Raw genomic sequence first — 14,300 nt, 5'->3', positions numbered from 1 at the left:
TAAATGAAAGATCTCTGCGAGTGAGATCCCAGCGAAGAATGGGCCATCAAAGAAGGAGGTACCTTTCTCTGAAGGGAGGAGAGAACTTCCACTTTGACTATGACGCTGTCAGAATACGATGGAAGTCGACGAACCCTAAAGGCTTCCATAGCCTTGGCAACTCATGACTAGAGCCTAGGGAGATTACTGACGTCATAAATTAGAGTGTCAATTGTTAAATCAACAATGGGAGTCACCGTGCACTTACTCCCCATGTAGGATCTCTGTCCTTAATGTGTTGTACTATGCAAATTAATGGTGAAACTAGTACTCAAACAGTCCTTATACTTTGTGTGTCTATGTGGGTGCAAACTGTTGAAATCTTTTTTTTTTTTTTAAGATTTATTTATTTATTTGAAAGTCAGAGTTACACAGAGAGAGGAGAGGCAGAGAGAAAGAGAGAGAGAGAGGTCTTCCATCCAATGGTTCACTCCCAGATGGCCGCAACGGCCGGAGCTATGCCAATCCGAAGCCAGGAGTCAGGAGCTTCCTCCTGGTCTCCCACATAGGTACAGGGGCCCAAGGACTTGGGCCATCTTCTACTGCTTTCCCAGCCCATAGCAGAGAGCTGGATTGGAAGTGGAGCAGCTGGGTCTCGAACTGGCGCCCATATGGGATGCCGGCACTTCAGGCCAGGGCATTAACCCACTGTGCCACAGCGCTGGCCCCGAAATCTTCACTTAGTATATACTAAGTTGATCTTCTATATATAATTAAAAATGAATCCTAATGAAGAATGGTATGGTTTCCGGGTGGGAGGGTATTTATGGGCAGAAAAACCACTATAATCCAAAAGTTGTACTTTCAAAATTTATATTTATTAAATAAAAGTTTTTTTTAAAAAAAGAAGGAATAGCAGAAAACAACTTAGTAAGTTAGTACAACAGAAGTTGTGACCATATCAAAATACTAAAGTTCATGGGCAATAATTCACTTTATAATTTAAAAATTCATATTTAAGTTCGCAAATATAAAATATGATCAAATTAAGAGATACGGTTTTCTACATTTTTTGTTTTTGTTTTTGAATTCACAGTGGCTAATTCAATCATCCACTTTCTTACAAATCTTTGTTGTAGTTAGTCCATACATCTCTTTTTTAAATTCATTTATTCATTCATTCATTAAGAGGTAGAGAGAAAGAGAGAGCACTCCCATCCATTGGTTCACTCCCCAGATGGAGAGGCCTGGGCCAGGTCTCCCCAGTTACGTGAACCATCAGTGCAGGGAGTTGGAATCAGGAGCCATAGGTGGATATTGAACCAACCCACTTGTGGGGGACGCTGAATCCGGAGAGGCCTAGAGGAAACTTCCTGAGCCTGCCTCGAATTTGAAAACCTGTCTTTAAGTTTCAAATCCCTGGTGGCAAACACCCAAGCCCCAAGGCGCTTCTGCCTAAGGATCATTAAGGTGGTGTAATAGGAGTGGCTAAGACCCTTTTGCATCACAACACCCCACCCCTTGCCCACATCCACTCTGTACCTCAGCTATATATACACCTCCCTTTTACAATAAAGTGAGACCCTGCTTCGACTGGGCTCCACACCGCGCCTGATTGTCCCCTGGGTTTGGGGAAGGCTGAGTGGCGGGTGGCACACTTCCCCTCCTCGGTCAAGGCAAGCTGCGGGCAGCCTGCCTAATTCTCTGGCGGTGTCGAGGAATAGTCACTGCAATTGGCGCCCAATGTCACCGCACCCACTCTAATACAAGATGTAGCATCTTAACCAGCATCTTAACTGCATCCATCCTTACTCCTACATTTCAATGGTTTTCTCTCAAGATATGGAGTTACTTCCTGTTTCACAGAGAAAAGAGAAGCCATCAGGCAAGAATTCCTCCAGTTATACTTGCCACTCAACATATATATAATCTGTTTCCTCCCATCTCCTCTTCCTAATACAATGTAAGTATCATCTTATTATCTGTGATCAAACTCTTCACTTATTTTTTTTATCCTGGCCCTTGACAAATCAATGATCCTCTCTTTCCTTTAAGTTTAATCATCCTCTTTCTTTCAGTATTTAAATACATTGAAGGAGCTTTCAACTTAAGAAACAAACAAAAAAAATAGGAAACAATTCTATGTCCCTCAAGCTACCATCCTCCCTCCTCCCCTTCATGGCCCAATTCTTGAAAGGGTTGTCAACATGTCCTCACCTTGTCTACCTTACTTTTTACTCACCTTTATTCTCAATTTATCCAACTATAATTTGATTCTTACCTCAAGTTATTTCCAAAATCACCCATGACTTTGTTATTGCTAAACTCAATGTAATATTCTGTTTCTCATATTGGAATCCTCCTGGCTGGCATTTACTGTGACTACTGCCTCTGTTGGGTACTATCTTTCTTTGCTTCCATGTCCCTCCTTGGCTTCTTTTTACTTGTCTGCACCTTCTTGGCATTTGCAGAGCTTCCTTTTTCTGTCAGTCCTTCAAATCACTGATGCTCACGGGCACCCTCCTTAGGTGCTTTTCTCTTTTCATTTTACATATTCTAAACAATGTTATCCATTCTTAATGACGTTTAGTATTTGATTCCCAACTCTTTTTAATTTTTTTAAATTTTTTATTTATTTATTTTTGACAGGCAGAATGGACAGTGAGAGGGAGAGAGACAGAGAGAAAGGTCTTCCTTTGCTGTTGGTTCACCCTCCAATGGCCGCTGCGGCTGGCGCACTGTGGCCGGCGCACCGCACTGATCCAAAGGCAGGAGCCAGGTGCTTCCTGCTGGTCTCCCATGCAGGTGCAGGGGCCAAACACCTGGGCCATCCTCTGCTGCCCTCCTGGGCCACAGCAGAGAGCTGGCCTGGAAGAGGGGCAACCAGGACAGAACCCGGTGTGCTGGCTCTATTTCTATAGTACATATTTCTCTCTCGAGCTTCTGACCTATGTATTCAACTGGAAATTTTCCTTTGACCAATAAATATCTGGATCCACTGTGCAAATTAAAATTTTACAATCCATGCCCACTAGCTTCTCTTTTTTCTCTTGAGAGCTCAGTCTCAGTGAACTGCAGCACATCCTTCCAGCTGCCAAAACAAGGACTTCAATATCACTGGATTCTTCCATCTTCCTCATTTCTAAGTCAATCAATTTAGTCAGTACTAGTGATCCTACCTCCTCAATCTCTCTCCAACTCAGTAACTTCTTACAACAATTTCCCTAGTAAAGTAATAACCATCTCTTATCTAAGGACGTATTATGGCCAAAAACTGATTGACATGTATATTTTCTTTACAAATTGAAGACTTAAAGAGAATCACACTCTCACATTCTTCTCTAAGAAGCATTAGCATCTTACCTAAGACTCCTTCCCCATCCCTCCCTCTCCTTCCCCATTGCCTCCACACCTAAAGTGATCTTTCCAAATACAAATTTTAATATATCATCTTCATCCCTAAAAATAAGCAAATGTCTCTCCATTTCTTTTAAAGTTCACGTTCCTTAGTCGACCTTTGAAGGTCTTGCACTATCCACTTTCCTATCAGCTATTAGACTATGTCTGATTACTCTTTGCCTTAAATTCTCTGCTACATCTATATTGACATTCTTCCAGTTCTGTGAACACATTATGCTACCCCATGTTTTTCCCTTGACTTAGAATATATTTCCTCACCCCCTTGCATTCCTTTTGCACCTAATAATTCCTACTCATCCTTTAAGTCTTTTCTTAGATTAAGCTTCCTGCACATTTAAGCCATGTTTAAGGCCTTGATCCTGGGGTATATCTTCTTCTACCATGGGAGCATGGTAGAAGAACTCTATTTCCCCCCTCACATTACTTTACCACATTGCATTACAGTTATTGTACATTCTCACTAGACTGTAAATTGCAAAAGAACATAAATTTACTTCACTTGATTTAATCATTCTAAATGCATACATGTATCAAAACACCTCTTTATACTCCATAAATACATACAATAAAATGTAGGGATGTTGGCTGGCATTTTGGTGTAGGGGGTCAAGCTGCACTTAGGATGCCCACTTCCCATATTAGAGTGCTGGTTTGAATTCAGCTACTCTGCCTTTTTTTTAAAAAAATATTTATTTATTTGAAAATCAGAGTTACAGAGAGAAGAGGGGGACAGACAAACAGAGATCTTCCATTCACTGGTATAATCCTCGGATGGCCACAAAGGCCAGTGCTGGGCCAGGCCAAAGCCAGGAGCCAGGAGCCTCATCCTGGTCTCTCAAGCGGGTGGCAGGAGCTCAAACAGATGGCTCATCTTCCTCTGTTTTCCCAAGGCCATTAGCAGGGAACTATATTGCAAATGGAGCAGCCAGGATTGGAACAGGCACCCTCAAAGGAAGATAGCACTGCACCTGTGGCTTAACCCCTACTCCACAATGCCAGCCCCTTGAGTTCCAGCTACTCTGCTTCTGATTCAGCTTCCTGCTAATGTACTTTGGAAGGCAGCAGAAGATGGCTCAGGTACTTAAACCCCTACTACCCAAGCTGGATGGTGTTCCTGGCTCCTGGCTTCATTCTGACCCAGCCCGGGATGTTCTGGGCATTTGGGGAGTGTACCAGCAGATGGAGGAGATCCATCTATCTAATATCTCCTGTCTCTATTATTCTGCCTTGCAAATAAGTAAATAAAAAAATTTTTTTAAAGTAGCATTATTATAATAGCTTTAATTATTCCAAAAGTTTCTTTAATCTTTAGGGAGAAAATGGCACTCATTTCAGAAAGATTACTAGAGATAAATTATATATATTCAGTCCAAAGGATAATTACATTTTACTAAGTAATCATAAACAGTTCAGCCCAAAATTACATGTAGAATCGTATGTGAAAATCAGTTCAAATGTCACATTAAACACAAATACACTTGAATTCCAATTCAAAATACAATTCAATTCTTCTTGTTGTTTTGATTGTTTTGTTTCACAGAGATCACACAGATCAAGGAAAAAATTATTATACACATTCATTCAAACTTAATGCTGAAATTACTGAAAAGATGAAGATTTTTTAAAAATTTAAGTTCAGAGTTAGGACAGTTTCATGTCCTGATTCCCAGTGTGGATCTAAATAAAAGAACATCTACAAAGTGTCACAACCAGCTTTCATCAAATCCCAGGTAAAGATGTATTCATTCCCACAACTACATTTCTGGTGTAACCAGAAAGAGAATATATTTTTCGGAAATTCATCGAAATCTTATTGTGATTTAGTTGTGGGAGGGAGGCTCTATATTCAAATGGTGGTATGTGAACTTATTACATGGTCAAACCGTTTCAAAGTGTGCAGGTGGAATCTGGTGGACTTATTTGTCACAAGGTGATTCAAGAAACCAAAAGAGGGGATCACTTAGTTTATCTTCCTATACAACAATATTATTTTACAAAGAGTGAACCTATTTTTATTTTCCTAACTATTCTCCATTTACACATCTGATAAATTCTTCGGTATGCTGGGGGAAAAATAAGCATAAAACTACATCTCAAGATGTCCTGGAAAATATATACAATAAAGAGGGGCAGACATTATAGTGCAGCAGGCTCAACTCCGGGATGGAATGTCTGCATCCACTATCGGAGTGCTGGTTCAAGTCCCAGCTACTCTGCTTTGGATAATGCTCGGCTTCCTGATAATGCATCTTGAGAGGCAGCATATGATGGCTCAAGTGCTTGGGTCCCTGCCACCCACCTGGGAGACCTGGGTGGAATTCCAGCTCTTGGTTTCAACTTGGCAGAACCCTGGCTGTCGCAGTTATTTGGGGAGTAAATCAGCAGATGCACAATTTCTCTCTCTCTTGCTCTGGCTCTTCCTTTCAAATAGATGAAAATTTTAAAAAGATATATAGTGAAAAAAATTTTAATGCAGGATTTTTAGCTAATACAGGAATAAAAAGCAGACAGAAAATCAGTTGAACTCATTTTCCACCCCACAGTAAAACTGAATTAGTTGAAGCTTCTTCAAATAAACAAATCATAAAATAGCTCATGTGTTCTGCAAAATAAATAAAACATAGGAGTAAAATGTGTTAAGCACTCTGAGGTTTTTTTGTTTGTTTTGTTTTGTTTTTATTCTGGACCTGAAACAAAAAGGCTGTTCTAGGACAAAATTTTTCCCCCTAATAAAAATAGTGTTGTATGGCTAAAACGTTTAAGGTTTTCAAAAGAATCTTGTCAACATCTCTTTATACTAAAGTTCAAGGCCACAATTTACTGAAAAATTTTGGCAAGCCAACCTTGCACAATTAAAATAAATACTGTGTCACGTGATTTGTTCTCCCAAAGACTGGAATTTTGACTCTGACTAAAGTCAATATGACTATAAATAACTACTTTAGTTGAACAAAATATTAACCCAATAATACTCACAGAATGCAGTTGTACTTCTTCAACGTATATATGCCATACAAATATTTTTGTGGGCTTGTCTAATTTAACAAATATTTATTGTGTCTACAAGAGCTAAGCTCTTTACCTGACAAGGAAAATAATATAGTCCATTTCCTTAAAGTGCTAAGACAAGCAAAGAAGGAAAGCAATTCACACGAATAATTCCCCAAAAAGTCATTATCGGAGAATACAGGATCAGCAGGAATATTTTATCAGTCAGAGGCCTTCTGGCGGAAGTTCAGAAATGTCCAAAGCAATGGCCATAGAATTTATTTTTATAGGTTACTGCTCTTGACTTCCATCAGTTAAAGTATTATAACATACACAGGTTAATTTATATGCCAAGCTATGCCCAACATAATATGCTGCTTAAAACAGGCTTTATGAAAAGTTCTTAGCAATAGTTTTAAACACCTAAAGGAATCATTTCTACCACTTCAGAAAGATCAAGTAAACATAATAAATGAAGCAGCAAAAATCTGAAAAATGGCAGATTAACTGCATGAGTCTCCTTCAAAACCTTTTCTTCCACTGGCCACACTAAAATCATAATAAGTAAATTTTAAAACAGCATAAATATACAGACTAAGAGAAAAGCTTAAATCATTTAAAACAATTCACCAAACTTTTATAAAGTTGAAGAGTTGGAGGCGAAATAACTGACTTAGAGGCATGATCTGTGTGCTGTGGAGAAGATCAAACAGGAATAAGTTAATTTCTATATGGAATCCAAAAAAGTACAAGGCCTTGGAAATACAAGGATTTATAAGACAGTGTAAGTGCTGGTGTTGAAAACAGAGGACTGAGTACCAACATGTAAGTATAACAGCACACAGCCCACAAGACACATGCTCTTACACATGTCCATCTGTGCCTTCATCCCTAAGATTACTGCCCCTGTTTTCTTTCCTGCTCTTTGAAGAAACTCAATGGTACCAGACAAGAGAGCGCCAAAAAATACTGAGATCTGGATGCTGCTCTATGAAAAGTCCCAATCACCAGAGGAAAAACCAGGTTTATGAACAAAGACCTTGAGTGGTTTTCAAACAAGCAATAAAAACAGAGAGTGAGGAAACCTTCCAAAATAACAAAGGACCTAAAAGAAACAAAGTAACCCAAGTGAGCAGAAGACAAAAACTAAACTATAATTTACATCTTTATAGTAAAAGAGAAAATATTGCAACCATGAAACACAATAAAGTGCTGTACCACACAAACATTAGTGAACACCTAGAGCAGCAGTAACAACACCCCTTGGGACACGAGAACCCCGAATCAGAGCTCCTGGGTTTGACTCCTGCTTTAGCTTCTGGTTAGTTTCCTGCTAATGCCCACTCTGGGAGGCAACAGGTAATGGCCCAAAGAGTTGAGTCCCTGCTACCCAAGTGGGAGCAGGGGACTGAATTTCCAGTCCCTGGTTTCAGCCTGGCCCAATGCAACACTCTGCAAATGCTGCTGGTAATTGCAGAGTAAACCTGTAGATGAGAGATCTCTGTATTTTCTCTCTCTCTCTCTTTAAAAAACTAAAAAATAAAGGATTAGATTAAGATCTGTCCGGAGATTGAATTTCAAACAGAAAAAAAATGAAACTGTGAAAGAAATAATAAAAGAAAGTTACACAGAATTTTCACACATATTTCCCTATTGAAAAGGGCCCTTACATAACTTGCACAATTAATTTAAATTTACTATGTAAATTTTTTTTTTTTTTTTTTGGACAGGCAGAGTTAGAGAGAGAAAGAGACAGAGAGAAAGGTCTTCCTTTTTTTCCACTGGTTCACCCCACAAATGGCCGCTACGGCCAGCACACTGCGCCGATCAGAAGCCAGGAGCCAGGTGCTTCCTCCTGGTCTCCCATTCGGGTACAGGGCCGAAGCACTTGGGCCATCCTCCACTGCACTCCTGGGTCACAGCAGAGAGCTGGACTGGAAGAGGACCAACCGGGACAGAATCCAGTGCCCCAACTGGGACTAGAACCCGGGGTGCCGGTGCGCAGGTGGAGGATTAGCCAAGTGAGCTGCCGGCCAACTATGTAACTTTTAAACAGTAGAGATAAAGAGAAGAATGTAAAACTTTAGAGAGGGCATAAAGTCCACACACAAAATCAACGACCAAAAAGAACTCAGGGCCAGACTTGGGAAGGGTAAGACACAGGATTTTTAATATTATTTGATCTCTAAAACAATGGACAGCAATGTTCATAAACATTAAACAATAGTAATGTAAACAAATAAAAATATGTGTAATTTTAAATAACAATAAATAAAAACCAAATTTATTGAATGCCCACTACATGCCAGGGGTACCACTGTACTTCAAATATACTAATTCTTTTACTCCCAATGCGACTATCAGCCTCATTTTGCAGATGAAGAAACAGGCATTGTGAGCAGGAATTTGCCCCAAATGATACAACTAGTAGGTGGGAGAGTGAGAGTTCTAGCTTTCTGGTTGCGGTCTGTTAAACACTGCATGATATTTTGTTTCAACTTTAAAAGTAAAATTAACTTTTAAAAAGAAAATACTGTACGAATGCTTTCTACCTTGCTAATCTGTTCCTAGATGAACTACAGTTGATTTAAAGTTACAACTTAGTCAACCAGGACACAAGGTTCATACCATTCTCCAAGATAAGCCACAAGAGTCCACTGGTTGGGTGGGATGGGGACGGATGACTGACGGCTGAAGGTGTTTGCTAGTATTTTAAGTCTTCATTGTATACATATTGCTAGAAGACCCATAAAACAGATTCCCTCACTAAAACACATGGACAACCTCCACAAAGAGTAACTAATGCAGTTACATCCAATCACCGTTGTGTACTTATGTAAAGACTAAAGGCTATAGTTAAAAACAGCACAGCTTTCTAAATTATTTTCCTGTAAGCCTTCCACGCACACTTATAGCCTTACAAGGAAAGTTTCCCTAATAATTTTCCTACTCATTTATGTGACTACTACATTCACGGATGTGACAAACACATCACGCTCCTTTACTCATTCTTGCCTTACACCCATCTTTACATTATCGACCACATAACGATACTTGAGCATTTTTATGTGATGTTGCTCTATACGAATTAGCTTCATTCACGGTTCCCTGCCTTTTGGTGTTCTACCCATTTCCTACTTAAGGGATTCTGGCTTTAGTGGAGGGGAGAAATAAACTTTTTAAATGGGCTTTTCTTTTCTCTACCAGTCTGGCAACATTGTTCTTCCTTCTCACCTGTGATGAGGAGGCTAGTCACTTTAGTATTTCCTCTCTTGGGACTAATAAACTTCCTTACCCTAATGTAGGGCCCTCATCCAGCCCGAGGGTTCCTTTGCCCTTTTTTTCTGAGTCGTGGGAGTCTGGCTGAAAGGTGACAGCCGTAGAAACATGTGTAGGGTCCTGGAGGCAGCCACAATAGCATCATCTCTGTCTTCCGGACACCTGGGTGAGGGGCCCTGGACGTGCCTGGCCTAGCAGGTCTCTGTCTCACTGCCCGCGGTTCCCCACCCCGCGTCACACGGCTCACGGTCTCCACTAGCGGGCCCGTCCGACCTCGCAGGGGGCCCCGCGCGTCTCAGGCTCATCCCGCACGGTCTCACACCACCCCCTCCCGCGCGCAGGTGAATCACACCTGCCCGCCAACCCTCGGGCGTCACCTGCGGGCCGGGCCAGCGCGCGCACGCGCACATACCGTCTCCTTGGCAGCAGCGACCGGGATGGGAAGCAGCCCCCGGGCGCGGAGCGCCTCCTCGGGCTCTGCGGCCGCGCTCTCGCAGGGGCGCCCCGGCGCCAGCCCCCGCGGTGAGTCGGCCCTGGGGTCCCCGTACAGCTGGTAGCACACGAGGCCGACGAGACCCCCGCCGGCCGCCGCCGCGATGCTCAGCTCCCCCCAGCGCCGCCGCCGCCTCCAAGCAGCCTCCGCCACAGCACCCTCCTCATCCTCCCGGCTGGAGAAGGGCCGGCCAGGGAAACCCGGGACCGTCCCCGCAGGCCGCCCCGGTGGCCCCAGAAAGGGCTGGTGAGGGGACAGCGGGGGCGGCAGCCGGGGCGGCGGCCACAAAAGCCTCCGCAGCGCAGCCATAGCGGGAGCCGCGGGCGCCGGAGCTCGGGGCGGGCGGAGGGGGTGGGTGAGGAGGGCGCCGAAACCTCGCGAGAAGTCGGTGCGCCGGGCTTCGCCGCTGTCAGAGCGACCCCTAGGAACGCGCGGCCGGGGGTCCCTCCGGGACAGCCTTCGGTTCGGGGAACTGCGGGACTCGGCCCAGCGAGAACCTGGAAGAGGCGGCAGATCCCGGGTGCTCCTGGGCCTGCACCCCCCTGCGCAGCCGGGCGGTCGTAAATAACCGCGCCGACAGCGGGCGGCACTGGCTGCGCGAGAACCCAGCACCGCAGGGTACAGCTGGGTCAGCGGAACTCGGCCGGGCCTCGGCTCGCCTGCTGGCCCGCGTCTTGGCCGTGCTGCCTGGGTCTCTGAGCTTTGGTCCGCGCCCCTCGCGGAAACTCCATCTCCTAACTGTTGTCCTGATTTTCTAATTCGAGATCGCACTAATTTGAAACTGTCCTCACGTGTACCCCCCAAAAAACGAGTCACACAGAATTGGCTCAGGTTGCAGAAATTGCCAGTTAAGGCAATTAACGTTTGGATTACTCCGTGGCAGCCCTCTGGGCTTTTTGATGGGGGACGACCAATGCTGTTCTTAGTGGCATTGATATATTTTATCGTATTCCTAGACTCGTTTGATTCAACGGATCAGAACTGTCTTAAGCATATGGAAAGAAAAAAAAAATTTTTTTTTAATCTTGAATAAAGACAAAATCTTGAAAGGTGTTTTTAGAGAAAGGCTGTTGGTGTAAATACAAGGTGTTGATAAGTGAATTGTGTCTTCATTACTTTTTTTTTTTTTTTTTGACAGAGAGAGAGAGAGAGAGAGGTCTTCCTTTCTGTTGGTTCACCCCCCCAAATGACCGCCACCGTGGGCGCTGCGCTGATCCAAAGCCAGGAGCCAGATGCTTCCTCCTGGTGTCCCATGCAGGTGCAGGGGCCCAAGCACTTGAGCCATCCTCCACTGCCTTCCCGGGCCACAGCAGAGAGCTGGACTGGAAGAGGAGCAACCGGGACAGAATCCGGCGCCCCAACCGGGACTTGAACCTGGGATGCCTGCGCTGCAGGCAGAGGATTAGCCTAGTGAGCCGCGGCGCCAGCCTTCATTACTTCTTGCGTTTGCTATTTTTTGTTTGCTACAGTGAATCAGTTTTATGAGAAAGTCTTAGCAATTTCCCATGCTGGCATTTGTCTTCTAACTGTGGAAGGATGCTAGGAACCCCTGAAATATTTGGGTCTATGGGTGTAGAAAACTATATCCAGTGGCCTCAGCTGGGCTGCAGTGATACGCTGGTAAGAAATGTTGATTCTGGCAACTCCTCAGGAATACTAAAGGTTTTCTGAGGCAATCAAAATGAGGTTTTCTGGCCCAGATCCTGCTATTCCTATTCCTCACTGATCCCCTGCCCTTAAGTGACATTACATCTTGTTTTAATACAGGTTAATGGAATTTTGTTTTCTTAAAGCTACTAAAAGTGGTTAAAAAAAAAAAAAACTCTGACATATAAAAAGGATATTGTGTGTGTATGTGTGTGCGCACACATTTCACTTCCACCCTGTTGACTTTAAGTAAGTAATGTCGTAAGTGAAGACTCTGATAGCTCCTTATTTTATGACCAAGTTTCAATTTCTGCCTCCTCTGAATTCTGGAAGATTTTAGTTTTTGCAAAGCAATGCTGTGTTTTTTGGACTGAACAAAATTTCCTGATTTTTTTTCTCCCAGAAGTTCCCCGGAAAGTCTAATGGCATAATTGCCAGACTGATGATTTTGTATTTGTTGCATGTTAAAAGCTGAGTAGCTTTAAAGACAATTTAGGGAGATACCACAATAATATCTTACTGTATATGAATAAAGCGATTACCAGAGATTCTCCATCTAAGATTACTTCAAATGCACAAACATACACACGGGTCTATTTATCTGTCCATCCAATTTCTCTCTAATTTAATAAATTTGCAGACTCCAGCTTCTGCAAGAAATTTCTCTGGTTAGAAACGTAAGGTCTGCTGTGAAAGGTACTAAGTTTAAATTTGTATAGAAAATTTTGGATTAAATGTCTTTCTATATGCAAAAGTTATTCTAATTATAACTTTCCACAATGCCTCTAACAGTCAAATTTATTTGAAAAGTTATTTTTCTCTTTTCATAATTTCTCTTTTGATAATTTATAGCTACACAAGAGTAACTGAATTCTTCTATGTGGAATTTTTCTGAATTTAATTCCCAAAGGAAAAATTCTAAGAAAAAATATTCAGAATCTGCAAACTTTCTTCAGAAATTTAGAAATGGTATTAAATTAATATAGTCAGCCAAGTTTTTGTTATCCTCTGCATCAAATTCTCCTGCACATTTATATCCAAAAACAATGGGCATTTGGCCTGGTGGTTAACTAGCAACTCGAGATTCTTGTGTCCCATAAGAGGCCTGAATGATTCCTGGCCCTGGCTCCTGATTCCAGCTTCCTACTAGTGCAAATCTTGGGCTGCAAGTGGCTGAAGCTCAGACAGTTGGTTCTCTGCTACCCCCATGGGAGTTCTAGCTCCCAGCTTTTCCTCTCACCTGCCTGGTCATTTTGGGCATTTGAGGGGTAAACCAGCAAATGGAAGCACTTTGTCTCTTTCTATCTCTAATTAATTAAAAAATAATGGGACCGGTATTATGGCATAGTGGGTAAAGCTGCCACCTGCAAAGCTGGCATCCCATAAGGGCACCAGTTCATGTCCCAGCTACTCCACTTCTAATCTCACTCCCTGCTAATGGCCCAAGAAAAGCAGCAGAAGATGGCCCAAGTAATTGAGCAACTGCCACCCACCTGAGAGATCCAGATGAAGCTCCTGGCATCTGGCTTTGGCCTAACTCAGTGCTGGCCATTGCAGCCATCTGGAGAGTGAACTAGCAGATGGAAGATCTCTCTCTCTCTAACTTTTAAATAAATATTTAAGAAAAATAATAATATCCACAAAATGCCCCTCCTATACAAAATGCACACCTTTAAAGACATACATTCACTAAGTAAAAAGAAATGTTCTGAAACATAAAAAAAAAAAAAATTAACAGCAGAGGTTAAGCCAAAAAGGATGTTCCAGGAATGCCTATTTTTCAGTGGATAAGCAGTGAGAAGACAAGTGAGCAGGACTCTACGCTTGGCTGTGTTATAGTTCTAGTGGTTTGAAGGCCACAGTTTCCAATAAAATGCTGGAGTTGAATAAATGGTCACCTTTGGAATCCATGTTCTGATTATCCAAAATGTCCCAAGTATACCAATAAACTATAAAAAAGTTTTAAACAAAAGACTTATTTATTCAAAAGGCAGAGAGATCTTCCATCTGCTGGTTCACTTACCAAATGGTTGTCATGCCAGGGCTGGGACAGGCTGAAGCCAGGAGCCAGGAGCTCCACCTGGTCTCCCCCCATGGATGGCAGGGGCCCAAGTACCTGGAACATCATCCTTTGCCTTCCCACATGCATTAACAGGGAGTTAGATTGGAAGGGAGCGGCTGGGACTAGAACAGACACCCTGACATGGGATGCAGCAGTGTCCACGGCTTCACAACACAACTATGTCATAGCATTTTTCATATGTCACTTTACTTTTTAAAACAAAGTGGATAATTGTTTTCTTTTTTCAATTTAAAATGCCAACCTGACCAAATCATTTTAACCTTTTACTGTTGTATAAACTGCACAGAAATTAGTGACTTAAACTTTGAAAATATGAAATTTATGTATAAGAGGAAGAAATGTCTTAACAAAACTTCTATTAAATATGCCATTTACCTAGTTAGGGTTTCTCTGAGCTCCAAAATCTAGATA

At 42.5% G+C, this 14,300-nt stretch overlaps 1 protein-coding gene and 1 long non-coding RNA gene across 3 annotated transcripts in view; one reads left to right on the top strand and one right to left on the bottom strand.

The window, feature by feature from the left end:
• MICU3 (mitochondrial calcium uptake family member 3) overlaps positions 1–10,476 on the bottom strand; it is a 102,815-nt gene extending 92,339 nt beyond the window's left edge. For both annotated transcript variants that reach the window (XM_062213747.1, XM_062213748.1), the window contains exon 1: positions 10,079–10,476. In XM_062213747.1, coding sequence (XP_062069731.1) covers positions 10,079–10,468 — 390 coding nt within the window. In that variant the 5' untranslated portion in view covers positions 10,469–10,476. The remainder of the gene's footprint in view (positions 1–10,078) is intronic.
• LOC133775421 (uncharacterized) lies at positions 10,115–12,354 on the top strand. Its single transcript, XR_009868242.1, has 2 exons — positions 10,115–10,188; positions 11,300–12,354. It is a non-coding gene; the product is annotated as an uncharacterized LOC133775421 (long non-coding RNA).
• Positions 12,355–14,300: the final 1,946 nt, after the last annotated feature.

The sequence above is a fragment of the Lepus europaeus genome, chromosome 16 (assembly GCF_033115175.1).
Source record: "Lepus europaeus isolate LE1 chromosome 16, mLepTim1.pri, whole genome shotgun sequence".
NCBI lineage: Eukaryota > Metazoa > Chordata > Mammalia > Lagomorpha > Leporidae > Lepus > Lepus europaeus.
Note: the sequence above shows the minus strand (reverse complement) of the source record. Positions and strands in the feature narration are given on the sequence as shown.